Source organism: Cygnus atratus, chromosome 2 (genome assembly GCF_013377495.2).
Source record: "Cygnus atratus isolate AKBS03 ecotype Queensland, Australia chromosome 2, CAtr_DNAZoo_HiC_assembly, whole genome shotgun sequence".
Classification (NCBI taxonomy): domain Eukaryota; kingdom Metazoa; phylum Chordata; class Aves; order Anseriformes; family Anatidae; genus Cygnus; species Cygnus atratus.
In genome coordinates this window covers 92,483,326-92,501,930 of record NC_066363.1, presented here as the reverse complement: position 1 = coordinate 92,501,930, position 18,605 = coordinate 92,483,326, and the positions used below count along the sequence as shown (strand labels likewise).

Genomic DNA, 18,605 nt, shown 5'->3' with positions numbered 1-18,605 from the left:
TTGGTTTGTGGGCTTTTTTTGTTTGACTCAAATGATCAGTCATGGTTTGGAGTGGTATGCTTGACACCACAGAACTCGGGACTGGAGTTTTTAGTTAACTTATTTTATTGTACTATGGTAAATAATAAAATACAGAAAGTTCTCTGCTGCCCTTGGTCCTGATGTGGTTACTAAACTACGTCTATGTGTAGTGGAAGGAGTGCATGTTGCTGTCCCCGTGAAAGCGTGTGCGGTGGAGGCCATCAGGAGGAGTGGAGCAGGTGCTTCCATAACCAGCAGGCCCCCACTGCCTGCTGCGGGGCGTCAAAGCCACGGGTAGTGGAAAGCTCAGCCTGGAAGAAAAGCTGGCCTTTCTGGCTTTTTTTTTTTTTTTTTTTTTTAAGCAATTTTCGCAGCTGTATATCACCTGGAGTACTTTCAGCCGGTGTTTGCAGCATCTGGCTGCATGAGGTGTACTGGTGGTGGGTTTAATTTTTTAATTTTTATTTATTTTTTTACTTTTTTGGCATTTGTGGGGGAACTTGCAAGCACTTTAGTCAGAAAGCTTGGCACGCGTTTGCAGGATGGTGCCTATCCAGCCCTGGTGGCGCTCTGAGGGTGTAACTGCTGAAGGGACGTTGCTGAAGGTGGAGAATTTAATTCTGCCCCTGTTGCTGACAGTTTTATTCTTGTGGTTTTAATTTTTGTGATTTTTATTTTTGTAATTTTGAAATTTTATTTTCATTTATTTTGATTTTTTTAGTTTTGTAATCTTATTTTGGTAATTTTGTGTTTGAATATTTTCATTTTTGTAGTTAATTTTTATTTTTGCAATTTTATTTTCGTCATTTTTTTATTTTGGTAATTTTATTTTTGATTATTTTCAATTTTTATTTTTTGTAATATTTTTGGTATTTTTTGTACTTTTGTAGTTTTTATTTTAATTTTTGTAATTTTATTTTATTTTTATTTGTATTTTTTATTTTATTTTTGTAATTTTGATTTTATTTTTATTTTTGTAATTTTGTTTTTTTTTTTTTAATTTTATCTCTTACTTTTTTAATGGTTTTGCAATTTCATTTCTCCCTCCTTGCCCCTTCCGGAGGGGCGGGGCTTGTGTGGAGGGAGGGGGTGGCCCCGCCCCCTCCCCAAGCCCCACCCCCACCTCCCCCATCGCGCAGCGCGGGGGCGGAGCCTTCCCGCTCCCTCCCCCCGAGGGCGGTGCCTGGTCCCCCCCCCCCCCCCCGGTGCTGCGGGACAAGATGGCGGCGGGCGGTGCGGGTGCGGGGCGGGCGGCGGTGCGGCAGGAGGAGCTGCGGCGGCTGATGCGGGAGAAGCAGCGGCAGAACGCGGACAAGAAGCGCATCGAGTCGCCCTTCGCCAGATATCCTCCGCCGCTGCCCCGGGCCGGGGGGGTGGGGGGTGTCGCGGCCGCGGCGGGGGGGCGGGGGGCCGGGGGGGTGTCTTGCAGCGCCCGGCTGCCTTCCCTTAACGGCCGCCGCCACGTACAACAGCCTGGGGCACCTCAGCTGCGCCCTCTGCAACGCGCCCGTGAAGGGCGAGCTGCTGTGGCAGACGCACGTCCTGGGCAGGCAGCACCGCGAGGTGAGACGGGGCTGCGGCGGGGTTTCAGCCCGCAGGCACCCGGGGAAGGGTCAGAAGGGCCGGGAGGGGGGGTCCTGCTTCATTGCCTGCCTCCGAGTGCATCGCTGGGGCAGCGCGCGGCCGTGTGTCTTCGCACCTACCGGTGTGGGTCTTACAGCACCTCCTGTTCCAGTGCCCCAGCGTGAGTCCCTCCTTCCTACCTCTTCCTACATTGTTTACTGCTCTACTGCCACTGGTCGTGGTCTTTCTCAGTCACACAGCCTGCCTTGTGTAAGTGCCAGTTCCTCTGCCCCCACATCACGTCGTTTTTAAGAGGCTGACAAAAACATTGGTCTCGGTTTCAGAAATTTCTTCTCAGAAAGAGCAGTCAGGCACTGGAACGGGTTGCCCAGGGAGGTGGTGGCGTCACCGTCCCTGGGGGTGTTCAAGGAAAGGTTGGACGTGGTGCTTAGGGACATGGTTCAGTGGGTGACATTGGTGGTAGGGCGATGGTTGGACCAGGTGATCTTGGAGGTCTCTTCCACCCTGAATGATTCTATGATCTGTGACCCCTGTTTCAGTGGCATTGCTATGGAAGGACATCAGTTGATTTTAATAGGATGTTCTAAAACTGCTGTATTTTAAGCTGCACAATCCAAAAGTTACTGACAGGAAAGCCTCTTAAAATGTGTACTACTTTACAGAGAGTTGCGGAATTAAAAGGCACAAAGCAGACAGCAACCGGTCCAGCTGCTAGCACATCGTCTCAGCCTGTCAAGAGAAAAACCGTTGACACAGAAAATACAGAGTTAAAGAGAGCGAAAGGTAAATAGAGAGCGTGCTTTCCAAGCACATGACAGAATCTAGCTATTTTACATCTTGTATCCTTTTGGTTTTCTTTTGCTGTACTGTGGAAGTGAGTTAACAAGATTGTTGAGTTAATCTGTCAGCCTGTTGCTGCTTGAAAGGGAAGAAGTCTGCCTTGCGCTTTGTGAGTTCACTGATCAGCAGAAAACTGCTCTTTTGGTAGTTTACCTTTTCTCTAGCTTACTGGGTTAAAATACTCTTTGTTTTCTGTGGTTCATATACAAGGAGTGTTTTTACTTTGCTTTGTTATATTAAGTACTGTGAGGCACACTATTGCATTGGTCTTAAGTGAGCGCGAGAACCTAAGCAGACACTATGAATTTAAGGTAACATCTTGTGTAGGTTGGGTTTGGACTCTCTGTAGCACTCGTGGTACCTGATGATAGATACTATGGGACATTCAGTTTGGAGCTCTTAAGAAATAATGATAGTAGTCCCTAATTTTCTGAACTTGCCGCAGTAGTTTGACCATGAGAGATACTTCTTTTAAAAGCATGGGTTGTAAGAAGTGACTCTTGGCTGTTATACAGGTACAGAAGACAAGCCACATACATCTACATCTGGGTAAGTAGATCTTCTATGTATCTTTTTGGTTGTAACTATACCAGCTGGTACATTCTCACCCTGTTCTTCCTCATCTCTCCTACCCAAGGGTAAAGGTTCAGAGAATCAGCAGATTCCTGCTTCTGCTCGGTTTCTAATGTGGGTGTACATTCCTGAATGTAGCAGCATCGTGCTCTGTGCAAATGAGAAAATCGTGGTATTAACTCCAGTCTGTGACAGAACAGGAATTCTTTTACTGTCACTGTCTGACTTATACTATGTAATATGTGTTGTTATTGCACTGTCTACTGGAATGAAAATAACTATATTGTGGCATGCACTCCGGTATTTAATGATGCCATACTGCAGAAGAGATGATAGTCCGAAATGATGACAAATTTTGTAGTATACATTTAAATGATACTTAGCCACAGAAACTACTAACAAATGTCATCAACGCTTCTTTGTTAAGAATTTTTTCACTTAAAATTCATGTAAACACTTATCTTGTAGCTGAACCCTTGCAAAGATACAAGTGTATTTGACTTCAGGGGATTGAGTTACACATCTTATTGCCACTTAAGATTTCTGATGGTGTTTAGACGTCTATGTGGGGTTGTTAGGTGTCACATGAGGCCCGCAGCGTCCTGTACATTTTTTCTTGCGATAAACTATTATTTTGCATAGATATTAGGTGGTGGTATCTTGATGCTAAAGACACCTTGTAAGAATTTTGTATGTGTGCGTAGAATTGCCATTTGAGAGGTTTGTTCATTATTAAACTGATCAGTATGATTATTTTAAAAATATAACCTAGCAAAATGTTTGTCTCGGAGACCTGCAGCTGTCCTAAACAAATCTGGGTTTTCTCATTGCTGAGCCTGCACAGCACTTCCAAGCTGCAGTAGGTACCCAAAGCGAGTGGTTGTATTAGACATGAAGGGTGTCAAGATTTAAGTGACATCTTACAGATGCAAATTGCTTTGAATGCAAAAGTAGAATTACCATAGCTGCCATTCCTCCAAGCTCACTTTGTTGTAGGATACTTTTATTAGTTTTTATCAGAATACTCAATATAAGAAACAAAACTGAACTGAAATGTGTTTTCAGCTTTAGCCTCAGCATTCCCGGGGAACTTCAGAAGACAGCAGCAATTATGTGTTGCCTTCAAACAGTGGTTTTATCAGTAGCTGAGCAGTTTAGCATATTGTACAAGATCTGTGAGCGATACAACCTTGTAGATTGAATAGACTGCAGATGCTGGAGTCAAACGGATTTTTGTGATATTTGAAACATTTGCATTGTGTACTCCTCACTAGGCTACCAGCAGATTTTTTTGATGAAACAGAGCAAAACAGTGCAAGCAAACAGATTTCAAAGGGTCCCGGTCCCAGTTTATTGTCAGGAAATTATGATGATGATGACGACGACGACGACGATGATGATGAAGAGGAACAAGATCAATCGAACAAATCTTCCGTTACACACAAAACTGAAATTCCACCTCCAACTCCAGAAGCAATACCTAATTCTCTACCTACAGGTAATGATGAATGAAGTGGTAAGTGATTCTGTAAGAAGCAGCTCTGTTAGGGTAGAATAGCACAGTTCAGTTGGAAGGGACATGCTTGTTTATAATGTGGAGCCCAGAACTGCACACAGTACTCCAGGTGAGACCACACCAACGCTAAGTATAGCGGAAGAATCACCTCTCTTGACTGTCTGACTGTGCTGTGTTTAATGGCACCCCACTGGGCTGCCAGGGCACGCTGCTGGCTCATGCTGAGCCTGCTGTCTGCCAGCAGCCCCAGATGTTTTTCTGCTGAGTTGCTCTCCAGCCACTCTGCTCCCAGTTTGTGCCCGTGTCTGGCAGTGCTCTGTCCTGGGTGCAGCACCAGGCATTTACCTTTGTTGAACTTAATGTCGTTGATGATTGCTATTGATGCCATTGACGATGGAAGGGTTCTTGTTTATTTTTGTAATTATTGCTATTAGCTGGCTATGGTGTATTACTGGAAGGAGAGAGATTCTTTGCTAGTTTGTTACCATGCAGTGTTTTCTCACCACGTTTACCACTTCTATGTTGTAATTGTTTGAGGCTATCAAGTGGAATAATGTCTGGCTTTTCTTCCCTTGATTCAGTAAGATATTAATTTAAATTCCTGTCTAGTCAGAATTTTATATAGAAGGTTGAATAGTTCTTTTTTCTCACAGGCTTCTGTCCTTTCTTTCAGACTTCTTTGACAGCAAAACTACAGCTGCTCCTGTAGTTTCCCATTCAGGATCCATACAGAAAGCAGAGATACAGGAGAAGATAATAGAGAGGTAAACAATCAAATCAAATATTGAAAAATTTTGGAAATTTAAATAGACATTACCCTTCCAGGAAATATAGGTTGTGATCCTTAAAAATCCGTCATATTGTTAACTCGTATTTGGGATAGTTTGCATACATGTCAGCATCAAGTGTTGTTTCACACCCTAGGGACAGGGGGAGCAGTGTCATGAGGGGCCTGTTAGACATCCCTATTTGCAAGTTTTAACACGTGGTACTTTTGAAGTTTAGTGTCAAACGCTGCTTTTAACGGTTTAAAAAAAAACAACAAACATTTACTTGTTCTGTGGCAGTGGTTCAGCTCACCTAGGCACTTTTTTGGCATTAGTTTAGACTATCGAAAGTAGAGACTTCTCTTAAAATGTCTGGATGCTTAGCACATTGGAACAAATAGTTTAGGAAGCCCGGGCTACAGCTCCTGTCCCGGCAGTGAGGTTTAAACTTCTGAGTTTGTTGAGGCCACAGTGAAGAAACAAGTTTTGATGGTTGTAGGTAAAATTTGTGTCATAAAAAAGCTTCCTTCATTTCTAGGTCTTTTTATAAAAATTAAGGGTTTTATTCTTGACTGTTTTTTAACCACAGTAAAAGAGGTTCTAAAGTGTTAACTTGGAGTAACCATAATCAAACATTCCAGGAAAGAAAACACTGCTGAGGCTTTGCCAGAAGGGTTCTTTGATGATCCTGAGGTGGATGCAAAAGTAAGTGACCTATCTTTTTATGCTGCTGGATTTATTTCTGTCTGTTGTAATAATTTTCTGAGTAGTGGGGATGTTTTTCCAGGTAATTAGTTGTGCCAGAATATAAGAAAATGACTAAGCTATCTCATTCTGGATTAATTAGAAGACATGAAAAGAGGGGTGGGGGTCAGGAAGAGCTTGTTATATCATCTCTCAGAAGGTATTTTTGATTGCAATTCCTTCATGGCTTATAAAGAAAAAGAAATGTTATTTGTTGATTTAAAATGCTAGATTGAGATTTGGACAATTCACCTGTTACTCCTTTGAGTCACCCAAGAAAAAGCATTTCACCTCATTTTTACATCCAGTTAGGCTTCTGAATTGAGGATATAAGAATGGTTCTCTAATTCCTGAGATCCTGTTGAGAAGCATAAGAGTTACTATGCAATGTTATTATACAGCCTGTTAGAATGAAAACAGCTGGATTATGGCATGCGTTGTAAACTCAGCTACTGGCTACTACAACAGTGAACGTGGTCTTCAGCCCTCTCATATTTTACTGCTATATTTTTTTTTCATGCTCAGAAAAAATACCTGGACATTCTCCAAAAAATCTTGGACTTTGGTCAGATTCATTCATACTTACCCGTGATTCATTCAAACTTACTATTATTTCATAATAATACTGCTGACTCAAAGCTTTCTTCATTTTCCTTGAGTATATTTTTCTATTGTTCACATTGTGTTAGGCTGTTGGTGTATTTAAATTGAGGTTTGATTTGGAGACCTTCCAAATAATGCTCCTTTATGTCCATTTAATCCCATCGTCACAGCTGCAAGCCTAGGTGTCTTTTTGCTCTGGCAAGATTCTCTTGGCACCACAAATGCACACAAGTCTGCGGTGGCATATGTAAATACTTCTGAATAATGACATTTTGAGCGTTCAAATATGTATCTGAAAAAGATGTGTTTTTTTAATTTTTTATTTTTATTTTTGCATGTGACTGTTGTGTTACATTTGTCAATATGTAGTTTCAGCATGACTTGGGAAGCTTGTACAGAGTGGAAATGTCTAGCTGGCAAAGGAGAACATGCTTATATTTGTGAGGACATTGGTTAGTGATCTTTGGTCTGGTCATCTTCTCAGATTATAAAATTTATAAGTGGATATATGGCTCAGTAAGCTCTCTCTTGAATTGCCTACAGATGCACTCCTTTTTAATCAGCCCTTTCTAAATTCAGCTAATGTGAAGAGGAAGGAAAATGTGGCATCACTTACAGTGGGATGACTACAGGGATTCTGTGTTGGAGTTGTGCACAAAATAATTATTCTCAGAATTAACAGCGGTGTTTCTGGAGAGGGGGTTTTGGGCTTCAAAGGGTTTTTGGTTCTTTACATCAGGAATTTATGAAGCATATGAAATCTGTGTTAGACAAATATTTCAAGGAAAAATAATATCTTTAGTGTTTAAATTTATTGTAAGAAATACAAATAATTATGAATTACAAAAGACAACCACAATGCATAGTAACACAGTACATACACACATGATAAAAATAATCACAAAACAGAAAATGAAATGATGACTTTCGATACGTAGTTTGCTGGGAAGCTTCTAACGTATTCTATAAACTTAATTCATGCTACTGGATTTTATATAATAATTCAGGAACAAAACATACCAGACCATTGTCTTTACTGGGATGATGACTGACATGTTACCAAAAGAGAGGAATGAATAAAAGAAAAACAAAGCTAATGCAAAAGGATGTCATGAATTGTTCTGTACAAACTGCTTAGTTCTCTTAGCTATGTGATTTCCACCCAGTCCAGAACCAGGCATAATCTGTCATCTAGCATCTATGTCACAGCTTCCAGTCTTGAGCTGTTCTGGTTACACAGGTAGATTATCCGATTTATTTGCTTAAGTTAAAAGCACAATCTGGTTTTGATTATTTTATTTGTAGATCTTAAACCCATTCCTACACCTACTTTTTCAGTCCTCTTGTTTTAGTAATTAATGCTGTCTACCACGGAAGAAAAAGCTTTGCAGATTGTTTGAAAAGTGGAACGTAGCTATGCTATTTCTCCTGCTAGCCAACAAAATCAATTTATACTTGAAATATAATCAGGCTACCACTAGTTAAACCAGTAACTGAATAACACCATATTTTATGTCATGCTAAAAACAAATACTTTACTCCTTTTTAGTTTGTGTCCTAACTCTTATATACGACTGAACAGACAGCTCACAGAGAAATTTAAAATTTACTACGTGACATAGTGAAATCAGATTAATGGGCGTAGTCACTTTTGTTAGTCCAGGCATCTCACACCATCCATTCTAAGTCAATTGTTCTTTAATACTGTAGTCAAACTTCTTGTTTAAAACCGGGAATAGAGTCAGATATTTTTCCTCCAAAACACTTGTGCTGCTGTACTATCCTAGTTACTTCAATTTAGGTAATGTATATATTTTGACCAGGTTTCCTGAGAACATGGCAAAATTATGCTGTTTTTTCCCAATTGTTTCCAGTTGTTGGCTCACTAGGCATTAATCATTAACGAGCCTGTGTTTTCATGTTCTTTAGGTGCGAAAAGTTGATGCTCCAAAGGATCAGATGGACAAAGAATGGGATGAATTTCAAAAGGCAATACGACAGGTCAACACGGTAAGTAATGGAATCTATTTTTATTGATTCTAAATACTATACACAAGAAGGAGAACAACAGTTTCATGCAGCTCTGTGAAATGACTGACATGCAGTTGTCAGCACTTTGTCTGCAGTGCAGTGTGTGGTTAAATGCACTTTATAAATGAGCAAACGGTTCTTTACGTTTTCCACTCAAGGAAAATTAAGTTGAAGATACTCTTGATGAGGAGCCAGTCATCAATATATATAGTTGGATTTATTACATTGCATTTAAATAAGATAGCATAAACCTCAGACCAGTGTTGTGTATTCAAAGAGGACATGATTATGGGCTCTTCTTTAGATGAGATATATTCGTATCTTAACCTTGAAGGGAAGAAGAAGGAAAAAAAAAAAACAAACAAACAAAACACTACCACCCATTTGTCTCCTTGAAAAAGGATCTATAAAGTGTAAGTAACCTTGATTTTATGATTTGTTTAAATGTACTGGAAAGGAACCCTAGAACCTGGGAAAGGGATGTAAGATTCTGTGTGTGAGATGTAAGTTGACCATGATTTTTCTGTACTTCCATTTTTTATTTTTTTTTTACCATTTAGCATTGCATGGAAAGTCTTCAGAGAACAAGTTTTCATCTGTCCTTTGTTACCACCTAAAACTGTCTTTACATGTAGATACGTGGTGTTCCCACTGTTTCCCTTGGGTATTTGCCAATTTTTAAAAATCTTAATTGGAAATGAAGTTGTCAACTGTCATATGTCAACTGCTAAGAAAAGTGGTGCAAAAAAAAATCGTCATTGCTCATTTTAAAGCGCTCAGCACTATAAACAGAGGAAATATTCATACAAAAGCAGTAGTGGGTACATTTTGCTAGCATTAGCCATTCATATAATTCTTCAGCTTAGAAGGAATCTTCTCAGTTATGCGTGGACCATTGATTGCATAGCATCTCCCAGACATTCAGATTTGAGAAAGTATATGCTGAAAAAAATAACAGGTTAGAAATACTTTGGGATCCAGTGGGAATATTTAACCAATACTTTCAATAATTACACAATATTTGTGTAATTAAGTCCCAAGTATTGGGATATAGCTCCAATTTCAGCTTCAGACTTTGGATGCACGTGGCTTGTTTATGCTCGGTTTCAAATAGTAGTGTATTGAAAAAAAATCAAAAGGTTAACCCCAAATCAGCCAAACGTCTTTTAGCTTTTAGTTTTAAGAATAACCATTTTAATATATAATTAAACCAGATCAGTCTCTTTCCGTATATGCCTCCAGAGTCTTTTGTGAAGGTGTATATGTATAGCAGATTGACAGTTACGAGGCACTTGACTTGGGGTAGAGGGGAAGAAAGGAAGACACAGGCGCCAAAAAGGAATGACAGAGGAATTCAGGATGAAGGTGAATTCTCTTAGAGCTTTTCTTGTTTAGATTTCAGAAGCAATAGTGGCAGAAGAGGATGAGGAAGGACGACTAGATCGGGAGATTGGAGAAATTGATGAGCAGATGTAAGTAGATCAATTTTTCCTCAGCCTTTCTGTTCTCCAGCTGTAATGGATCACTGTTTAACTAGAATGGTAAAACATTTTTAATTTTCTGTGATACTACCTTTTGTTAGTTACCTAAATATTTGAAGGAGAAAGAAAGACTCCCTCAAATCTCAGACTGATACCTGATAAAAACATGAATTTTGGAGCAAAGGTATGAAATTATTTGCAAAGAGAGATTGAACTACAATCACTGAAAATACAGCAAGCCAGGCAAGGGCAAAATAAAGCAATAGAATGTAAATCCTTTGTCTAAATTGCCTCACTCCACCTGTCAAATGTCTTAATTTGCATCTCTCTTTGAAATCTGATTGATGTAGAATTAATGTGAACCTATTTAGCTGTTTTTTTAAAGAGCTTATATTCTGCAATGTAAACAATTAAAATATTCCATAATGAGATCTGTGTTTTGACCATACGTTTGCTGTGTAAAAAAAGCATTGTTCTGTGACTAGTTATCCTTTTTCTAATAAAAGTTAACTTAAAGGTTTTGTTGAATGAGACACTTCATTACCTAAATGTTTGTTGTTGAAATGGTAAGTGTAGCATTATTTTAAATTCTAAGTAATCTAAAGTACAGCTCAGTGGAACAGATTGGTACCATCACAAGGTTGAATAAGTAACTCACAATTAACTATGCCACTGTTAGAGACTGAAAAGAAAACGTTGAATCCTGATTTTAATGAACCTTTCAGCAAAAAGAAGGTACAAAAAATAACAGCAACACTTCAGTCATCTGGACAGACTTCTGGACAGTTGGCATAATAACAACAGCGCTGGGTTCAAATTGAGTTTTGGTAGTAAAGGAATATGTTTTAACAACGCTGCTATAATTCTGAAGAGGGCTTGAGCTAAACCTGGCTGGCCTTGAGTTTTTACCAGTGGCTTAGGTTGCTACAGCACATAGAACCAAATTCAGAAACTGGGAGAGTTTCATTTTGCTAGCACAATTATTTTGCCTGAGAGAAAAATTCCAAATTTTTAAACACTGTTTCTGTAGCTTTGTGTTTTGAATGCGTTTAAGTTCAGACTCTTCCAAACTAAATTCAAATTCAGAATCAAATCAATTCCAGTGACAGTCATATTTTCCTTAGCCTTCAAATATTCACATATGGCTGCCCTGCAAGTTATCCTATTGCAGATATGTAAGGGGAAACAGGATTCAGGCAATTATCTTTACTGTTTGACTCTTCCTAGCAGATAGGATTGGGAAGAGCAAAGAGGAAGACGTATCAGCCTGACTTAAATACATGTGTTCAACAAAATATCCTGTTAAAATGGCTAGAATTATTGTTACAAAACATATTTTGTGGCTAGAACTTAAGTAAATAGAAAACTGAAACTCGGGGATTTCATTTACTTTAAAAGTTCTAGTGTAGCGCTCAGTAAGCAGGTACATGATCTGAATACTTGTGCTACTTTTTTGTCTTTAGTTCAGACATACCGCCAGTAAGGTATCAAATTGATTACCAATGATCACCTTTCTAGTACATGCGTATTTGCTACACGCTAGGTGGAGCAAAGGCTGGCACCTCTGTGTGGGATAGAGCTTCTGTGTTATTCTGAAATCAGTCTGTGGGGGTATTGCAATTGTTCCATGTTTGGATTAGTGCTCACTGCTAGAGAACTGACTGCACTCCTCCTCTCCTCTGGTCTGTTTCTGTTTGATTAATACAGAAAAGGTGCAATCACATTTTCAGTTGGTGGGAAGCTGCTGAGCTTTATATATCCAAAGTTGGAAAAACACAGTCCGGCACTGTAGAAAATGCATTTAGTTTGAAAAGGCCACAAATACTAATAGGTGGTTTGCTTCTCAACAGTGAATGTTATCGCCGTGTTGAGCTTTTGCGTAACCGCCAGGATATGATGAAAGAGAAATTTAAAGAAGCCATGATATTAAGAGCAACACAAGAGAAAGAAGATGAGGCTATTGGTAGCGAAGATGAAGAAGAATTGCAGGATTTGCTGTCTCAAGACTGGCGGGTGAAAGGGGCTTTGTTGTAGCGTTTTTGTAACGTGGCTGATACTCTCTTTATCATGATGTTACTTCCATTATTAGAAGTGAAATGTTTTCGTTAAATATTTATTTAAAGAAGATCGTGAGAGGGTAAAGAGCCAAGTGTGTTTAAAAAACAAACCTTTGTAGGTCTACAATGGTGTATTACTTGCTGTAAAAATTGTATATTGCAAATGTTTTACAATTTTGAATGTACTTTTATTAAAAATACTGATTTCCTACCAGAGGTATTTTAATGGGATTAATTAGTTAACTGAGGAATCTCTAAGCTTTTGGTAACATCAGTTATATCTAGTAATTTGGAGACTTGGGTTATTGGGTATAGAAGTAAAGGACTAGGAAGTGTTAGTTTACAGAGTTTTCCTACATGGGATGGGTAGCAAAACGAAAATCTTATGCCTTTATGTTATCTTAAAAGTTTATCAGCTCTTTCCTCCACTCCCCCACTCCCCCAATAAAACATGTAGTTTTTTCAGGAACTGTTAGAGTGTTTCTGTGTCTGGAAGTGCCAAACTCAGAAATGTTGAGCTACATCTTCTCCACAGTTTATATGATGAGCCATAGGCAGTACTGAAGATTTTTCTTTATAGTATCAGTTGTTTTGCTTATTGTAATGTGGCCATAATGTAACATATGTCACATTTTGTAAGCCAGAGGGATGAAAACACAATGGTTAAATATTTCCATAACCAACTGAAAGGGTAACAAAATGCCAGAGAGGAATGTACTGCACTGGAAGCTGGTAACGTATTACCGTTTATTTAGCTCTAAATCCTGGATTTTTTTCTAAGATAGTAAATGAGAGCATCTAAAATGGATTTCTGTTCTGATAAACATGGATTAAGTGAAAAACAAGAACCTAAGGACTTGACAAAGCTGGGACATGGAAAAGAGAAGTATTTTGAGCTTTGGTAAGTGCCACTTGTTTTTTTTGTTGCTTTTTTTCTTTTTTAAAATGAAGCATATTTTTGACTTTCAAAAACCTTAAAATTTGTTAGGCTACCTGAGGACTTCGGAAAAAAACAAGGGAAAATGTGTGATTTAATTTTAGGGTTTAATTAGGGTGACAGCACTAGCACAGGTTGCCCAGAGAGGCTTTGGAGACTCCCTCCTTGGAGTCAGCTCCTTCAGAAGCTGACTGGACAACCTGTTCTAGGTGGCCCTGCTTGGGCAGGGGGTTGGACCAAATGGCCTCCAGGGGTCCCTTCCAACCTCAGCCATTCTGCGATTCTGTAATTTTTGTCAAAAAGTAAAGTGAAGGAATAGCTTAACTTATGGATTTTAAACATTCTAATTTTAAAACAAGTTAATGAGGTTTTAAAGGCAGAAAACAGCCTTGTTCTGATGAGATCTTTCTACATATTTGCCTCAAATATGTTTATTAACGAAGTAATAAAGAGAAAAACTAAAGCTAGATGTTTGGTTTACCTGTTTTGGAAGAAGCTCTTGATATGCCAGGGGCTTTTTCCATGTTGTGAGATGCTTTTTTTTTTTTTTTTTTTTTTTTTAACTGCTTCTGCTTTTCAACTCAGTGGAATTCAGAAGACTATTTTAATTCTCTGATCTCCAGAACTTCTAGAAAACTGCAGAATTGGAATTAAGGGAGGAGACAGTTGCAAGTACCACTCTCTTCCAGGAGCAGCTAATCACAGGTTGGTACTGGCACTCATTGGTAGTTAACTAGTCTCTGCCAATGGAGACAATCAAATGGTAACCTGAATGTTAACTTCTCTCCCACCATGAAGCTGCTGCTGTCATGACTTGACCCTTTTTCCATAGCTACTTCTGTATTTGGTACAGCAGAGCCCAAAAGTGATTGTACAAAAACAAAAGACAGGAACAAACTAAGCTAAAACAATATTGTCACTTGCTGATGTGACTAATTGTTCCAGTAAAACATATAATTCTGAAATTTGCTTCAGAAGCATGAATACTGGGTAAAAAGAACATTCATGTTAACTTCAGCCAGTCCTCGTGCCAATCAACTCAATTTGAGGTGAGACAAGTTTTCATTATTACAAGCTACTGTAATTAAATTCTCTGCATTTTATCATCTCAGAAACACTGAGTTAAAAATAGCTCTTAAGAGGAAAGGTCAGATTACTCAAATATTTTCAAAACCTACAAATACTTTCTTTTTTGACTTATAATCAAGAACTTTTGCAATAGGAAATCAGATATTCAACCAGTAGGCATCACATTGTAGCTGTCATTAAAAACCACGATGTGAGTATACAGTGCTTCAGAAATTCCCTTTCATTAGGTAACACCAGATGAGTACAACACTTCCTTCGTTTCAGCCATTGTCTTGAGACATGTGCTTGTCTGTAGTGACAGCACACTCCGTTGATGCAGAAACATTACAATTTAATCAACACTACTGTGTTCTTTCCTGGAACAAAGGAGTAAATGCGCTTTAATGGCAAGAAAAGCAACATGTACTTGTATCCCTACTAAGTGTCATTCAGGCCACGTTTTCTGGTGTGAAGCAGTTTCTGCCTTCAGTTCATCTTCTGTTCATCACTTGACTTAGAACTATCCTGGCCTTTTCACTGGGAAAAGAAATGCAAGCGGTTCCCTTGCGTAGACATCTAAGCCAGATTCTTTCCTCCCAAAACTACAGCTGAGGCACTACTGTCTTGGGCAATTGAGGGGTAGTTACAGCACTTCAGGATATAAAAGATCTGTGTTCAGATCTCTTCTCTATGCTGTCCTTTGAACTTAAAGAGTTCCTGTGGTCTAGTAGAGCAGCCTAAAAATTGTCATCTTCCTTGTAGAAGTTGTGGCACTATAAAACGATTGAACTAGTAAGCATGCAGCTTTCTTGTCTGATAATCACAATGCTCACCTGAGAAGGGGAAGGTCTTGTTCCAAGTATGTAATTAGTGCTGAAATATATTCAGCTGAGACTGGGACTGGAAGAAACTGAATTTGGATCTCTCCCATCCCAGAGAAGCGCTCTTTTTTCATGCTGTTGAGTATTTAAAAATGGAAAACAAAAAACAAACAAACAAAACCGAACAAACAAAAAAAAACAGGGAGGCCTCTATTTTCTGCCTGATTCAGGTAGGGTGGTTCAGTGCATGCTTTATCACTGCTTTATGTGTCTCCACAGAAACTCCTCACCCATGCAGCCCAGCAAGAGCTGGGCTACATTTGTGGCAGCCTTGATGGTTATACTGCTAACTTCCTAGGAGCCATGACTGCCACATCTATGCACCTTGGGGCCCACAGATGCCTTCTGGCTATATCTGAGAACAGAAAGCACTCTGGCTGTTAGCAGTGGACTGGCTTATGTGGCTGAATACCTCTGACTTGTTTTCTTCTGGATGACTACTCCAGCCAGCATTCTTACTTTCCTTTTTTTTTCCACTAGAGAAGCACAAGACAACTTCTTGAATTTGTTTGAGATGTTTGCCAGAACTCAGGTAATGATTTGATGATGTGACAGCTGCAGAGCTTGCTTCATCTTTCAGTTGGTAACTCTCAGTTGTGTGGAAGTGACCCTTTTGTATCAGGTACATCCTTCCGTTTATCTACCTTTGGGTATGAATGGTTTAGTTTTCTATCTTGAATAACATTTCTAATTGTTTTTTTCCTCCAGATGTACCTTCTTGTGTTTTGCTTGCACATTTCATATTAAAGCTATTTAGGAACTTTTTCTTGCCATTTAGAAATCATTTCCAACTAAAATGCATTAAAATGAGTCCTCAGCCTAGATTTTATCACATTTCTGCCTGTGTTGTTTTTTGCAAAAGCTCTCAAAAGATTTCCTTTTTTTCTTCCTATGTCCACGTCTTCATTTTACCTCTGCTTATCCCATACACAAATGTACCTCAGAACTAGCGAGTTTAAATCTCAGTCTGTTCTAGCCAATTCTGCAAGGCGTGTGGGAATTATTTATGTGAAAGATGCTAAACATGACAGAGCTGCTGCTGCCCTAGCTTTACTGGGAGACCAAAGCCCTGACCTACTTAGTGTTGAGATGCAATAAGTTAATTTTTTTTTCTGTTTAGGAAATAAAAGGTAGAGATGTCCTTCCTGCAAAAGCAGCTTCAGCACTCTTTTCAAGATTAAGAACTAAATACATTTTAAGAAGTAGTAACGCAAAACTTTATCAGGGAGAAGGCTGGTAGTACAGCCTATCGTTGAAAGCAACCCAGAGGTTGGAGTAGCTAATTCAACACTGGGACGTGCTTCCTGGGTGCTGGGATGCAATGAGGCATTCCTTAATCTTTCTCCGTAGGTTTTATTGTCAAGAGATGTTGCTGCATCTGTATGGAAAAAGCTGTTAACTTCTACACATTTCCAGGTCTGTATGCACATCTTGTTTGTATCATAGTTCCAGGCTCGGACTCGTGACCCAGTGCATGGCAGCTCTCTGCGCCCTAGTTTGCAGTGAAAGGAAGAGCAATACACTGCACGAGTACCCAGCCAGGGCAGTGAGGGGAACTGGGACCCCAGGCCAAGTACCAAGAGATAAGTGTAGGCCTTAGCAGAGAGGGGATGCAGGCTGTAGAATTACACATCATTAAGGATGCTACTCACTTGCACTGCCAAAAACTCTAATTTCACAGGAGAAGGAAGTAAACGTGAAAGAATTGCCAGTGCCCTAGAAAGGAGGTGGGCAGAAGTGCTCTATGCAGCAGCAGCTCAGAGCCAGCCCATCTTTCACTTAGGTGTGAAGAAAGAACTTGATCAGCAGCACCAATGGAGGAGCTGAATGGCTCAAGCAGTATTTCAGGGCAGGATGGGAGAAATCCTTTTTAATTAGGCAAATTGTAATGCTCCTTCCAGCTGCTGGCCTGTTTACTTGACCTATGAAAGGTGCTTTTGAGCAGCCTTGTCACTGAATGCTGCTGGGAATCGGAAAATACGATGGGCCTTAACAACACCATGCTCAGTACCCAAGTTTGTCCTTTTGTTGTTCACTTTCTTCCCCAAATATCTGATCTTAAAATCAGTATGGGAAAATATATGAGAGATAAAAAACAGTGGCTTTCTCTATCAAGAGTCCAAATTCTGTCTTTTCTATGCTGTGTGAGAAGTACTCCAGGAGCAGCTTTGTTTAAAAAAGCAAACAAACAAACAGAAAGGGTTTGTAGAAATCCTGCTTGCTGTGCTAATTACACAGTCTGGATCCATCTAATCATGTGAAGAATCGTCATCCCTGACAACGAAAGTGCTAATGTACTTTCTAATACTGGCAGTATTGCACAGTTGTTACACTCTTTCCCAATGAGCACTGGGACCTTAAGCGTGATGATATGAAACCTTTAATCATTAATGAAAACAAGCAATTTGTCTATGACCTTAGTTTGACAATCCATAAAATAGTGTTTCTCAAATGACAAATTAGCAACTTGGTTACAAAGAACAAAGTTTAAACAACACAACAGTTGTATGCACAAAGCTACCACGTCTCTTTTAAATCAGGAAAAAAATTTATTTATAAAAATGTCTCATTTAATTTACTGTCAAGTCTCTAGCTGAATACAGTGGTTTAGAACACTAACGGCCCATGCTTTTATACAGATTAGCCAAAGCATGAACATCGATGAAAATTAATTCCCCAAAATAACTTTCCTTTATGTTATGACCCACAACAGTGTTAAAACTGGAACAGTAATGAGAGCAACACAAGAGTTAGGAAGCACAGTTGCTTAAAGAGTAAAAGAAGTGTTTTCTTTTGATGTCTGAGAATAATAAGAAAGTTAGAAATGGCAGAAACTCCTCTGTAGATTAGTCCATAGAAAGCATTGTCTCATGGGGCTTTGGAAAAGTCCTGTCTGGTGGCTAATGCACTAGGGCATGATGAGATACATTACAGAGCCCCCAGGCCAGTAACTTCTGAAGACAGCCTAAAATGTAGGAACAAAAATGAGGAAAAGAAAACAAAAAAAAGGCAAAAAAAAAAAGAAAAAAAATCTTCTCACTATTAAAAAAATAACATTTGAGTACAACCAGCATAGCACAGCATTTCAATGCAGGCAAGTTTTCTCACACAGGTTGTTTTTTGTTTTTCTTTCCTTAAATTTCAATTATTGAAACAGTTACAATAGTCCAGAACAATTTTACAGCAGGTTTCTAGAGCTGTCAAATAACTGAGGTACCTTGACATTATTTCCAGTTTTTCCTTCATTATATACAAACGAACAAAAAAAAAAAGAACAAAACAACAACAACAAAAAAAACCAACAAACCAAACCAAAAAAAAAAAAAAGAAGCCACAACTAAAACAACCAAAAACCCCATTTGGATAAGTGCAAACTGTAACAATGGCAACTCTACAAATGGTTACAGTGACAAAACTTAGTGCAAAGGTACTAAGGTGAAGAAAAGCCCACAGAATACAGAAAATGACACAAAATACTGAAATCGTACTTAGCCCTATACAA

General features: G+C 39.1%; 2 protein-coding genes across 7 annotated transcripts in view; one reads left to right on the top strand and one right to left on the bottom strand.

Moving 5' to 3' along the window:
* Nucleotides 1-1,222: 1,222 nt before the first annotated feature.
* Nucleotides 1,223-12,682, top strand: ZNF830 (zinc finger protein 830). The gene is made up of 10 exons (XM_035550528.2): nt 1,223-1,363; nt 1,485-1,584; nt 2,268-2,388; nt 2,961-2,994; nt 4,293-4,516; nt 5,208-5,298; nt 5,943-6,006; nt 8,578-8,658; nt 10,075-10,151; nt 12,011-12,682. The coding sequence occupies exons 1-10, from the start codon at nt 1,242-1,244 to the stop codon at nt 12,192-12,194; spliced, it is 1,098 nt and encodes a 365-aa protein (XP_035406421.1). The 5' UTR covers nt 1,223-1,241; the 3' UTR covers nt 12,195-12,682.
* Nucleotides 6,747-18,605, bottom strand: part of LOC118249967 (poly(rC)-binding protein 3-like) — a 514,794-nt gene continuing 502,935 nt past the window's right edge. For 2 of the 6 annotated variants that reach the window (XM_035550523.2, XM_050708846.1), the window contains one exon: nt 6,748-9,621. In XM_035550523.2, coding sequence (XP_035406416.1) covers nt 9,561-9,621 — 61 coding nt within the window. In that variant the 3' untranslated portion in view covers nt 6,748-9,560. Of the gene's footprint in view, nt 9,622-16,039; nt 18,069-18,605 lie in introns of those variants that run through there. The other 4 variants (XM_035550527.2, XM_035550525.2, XM_035550521.2 and 1 more) reach the window with 3 other exon arrangements.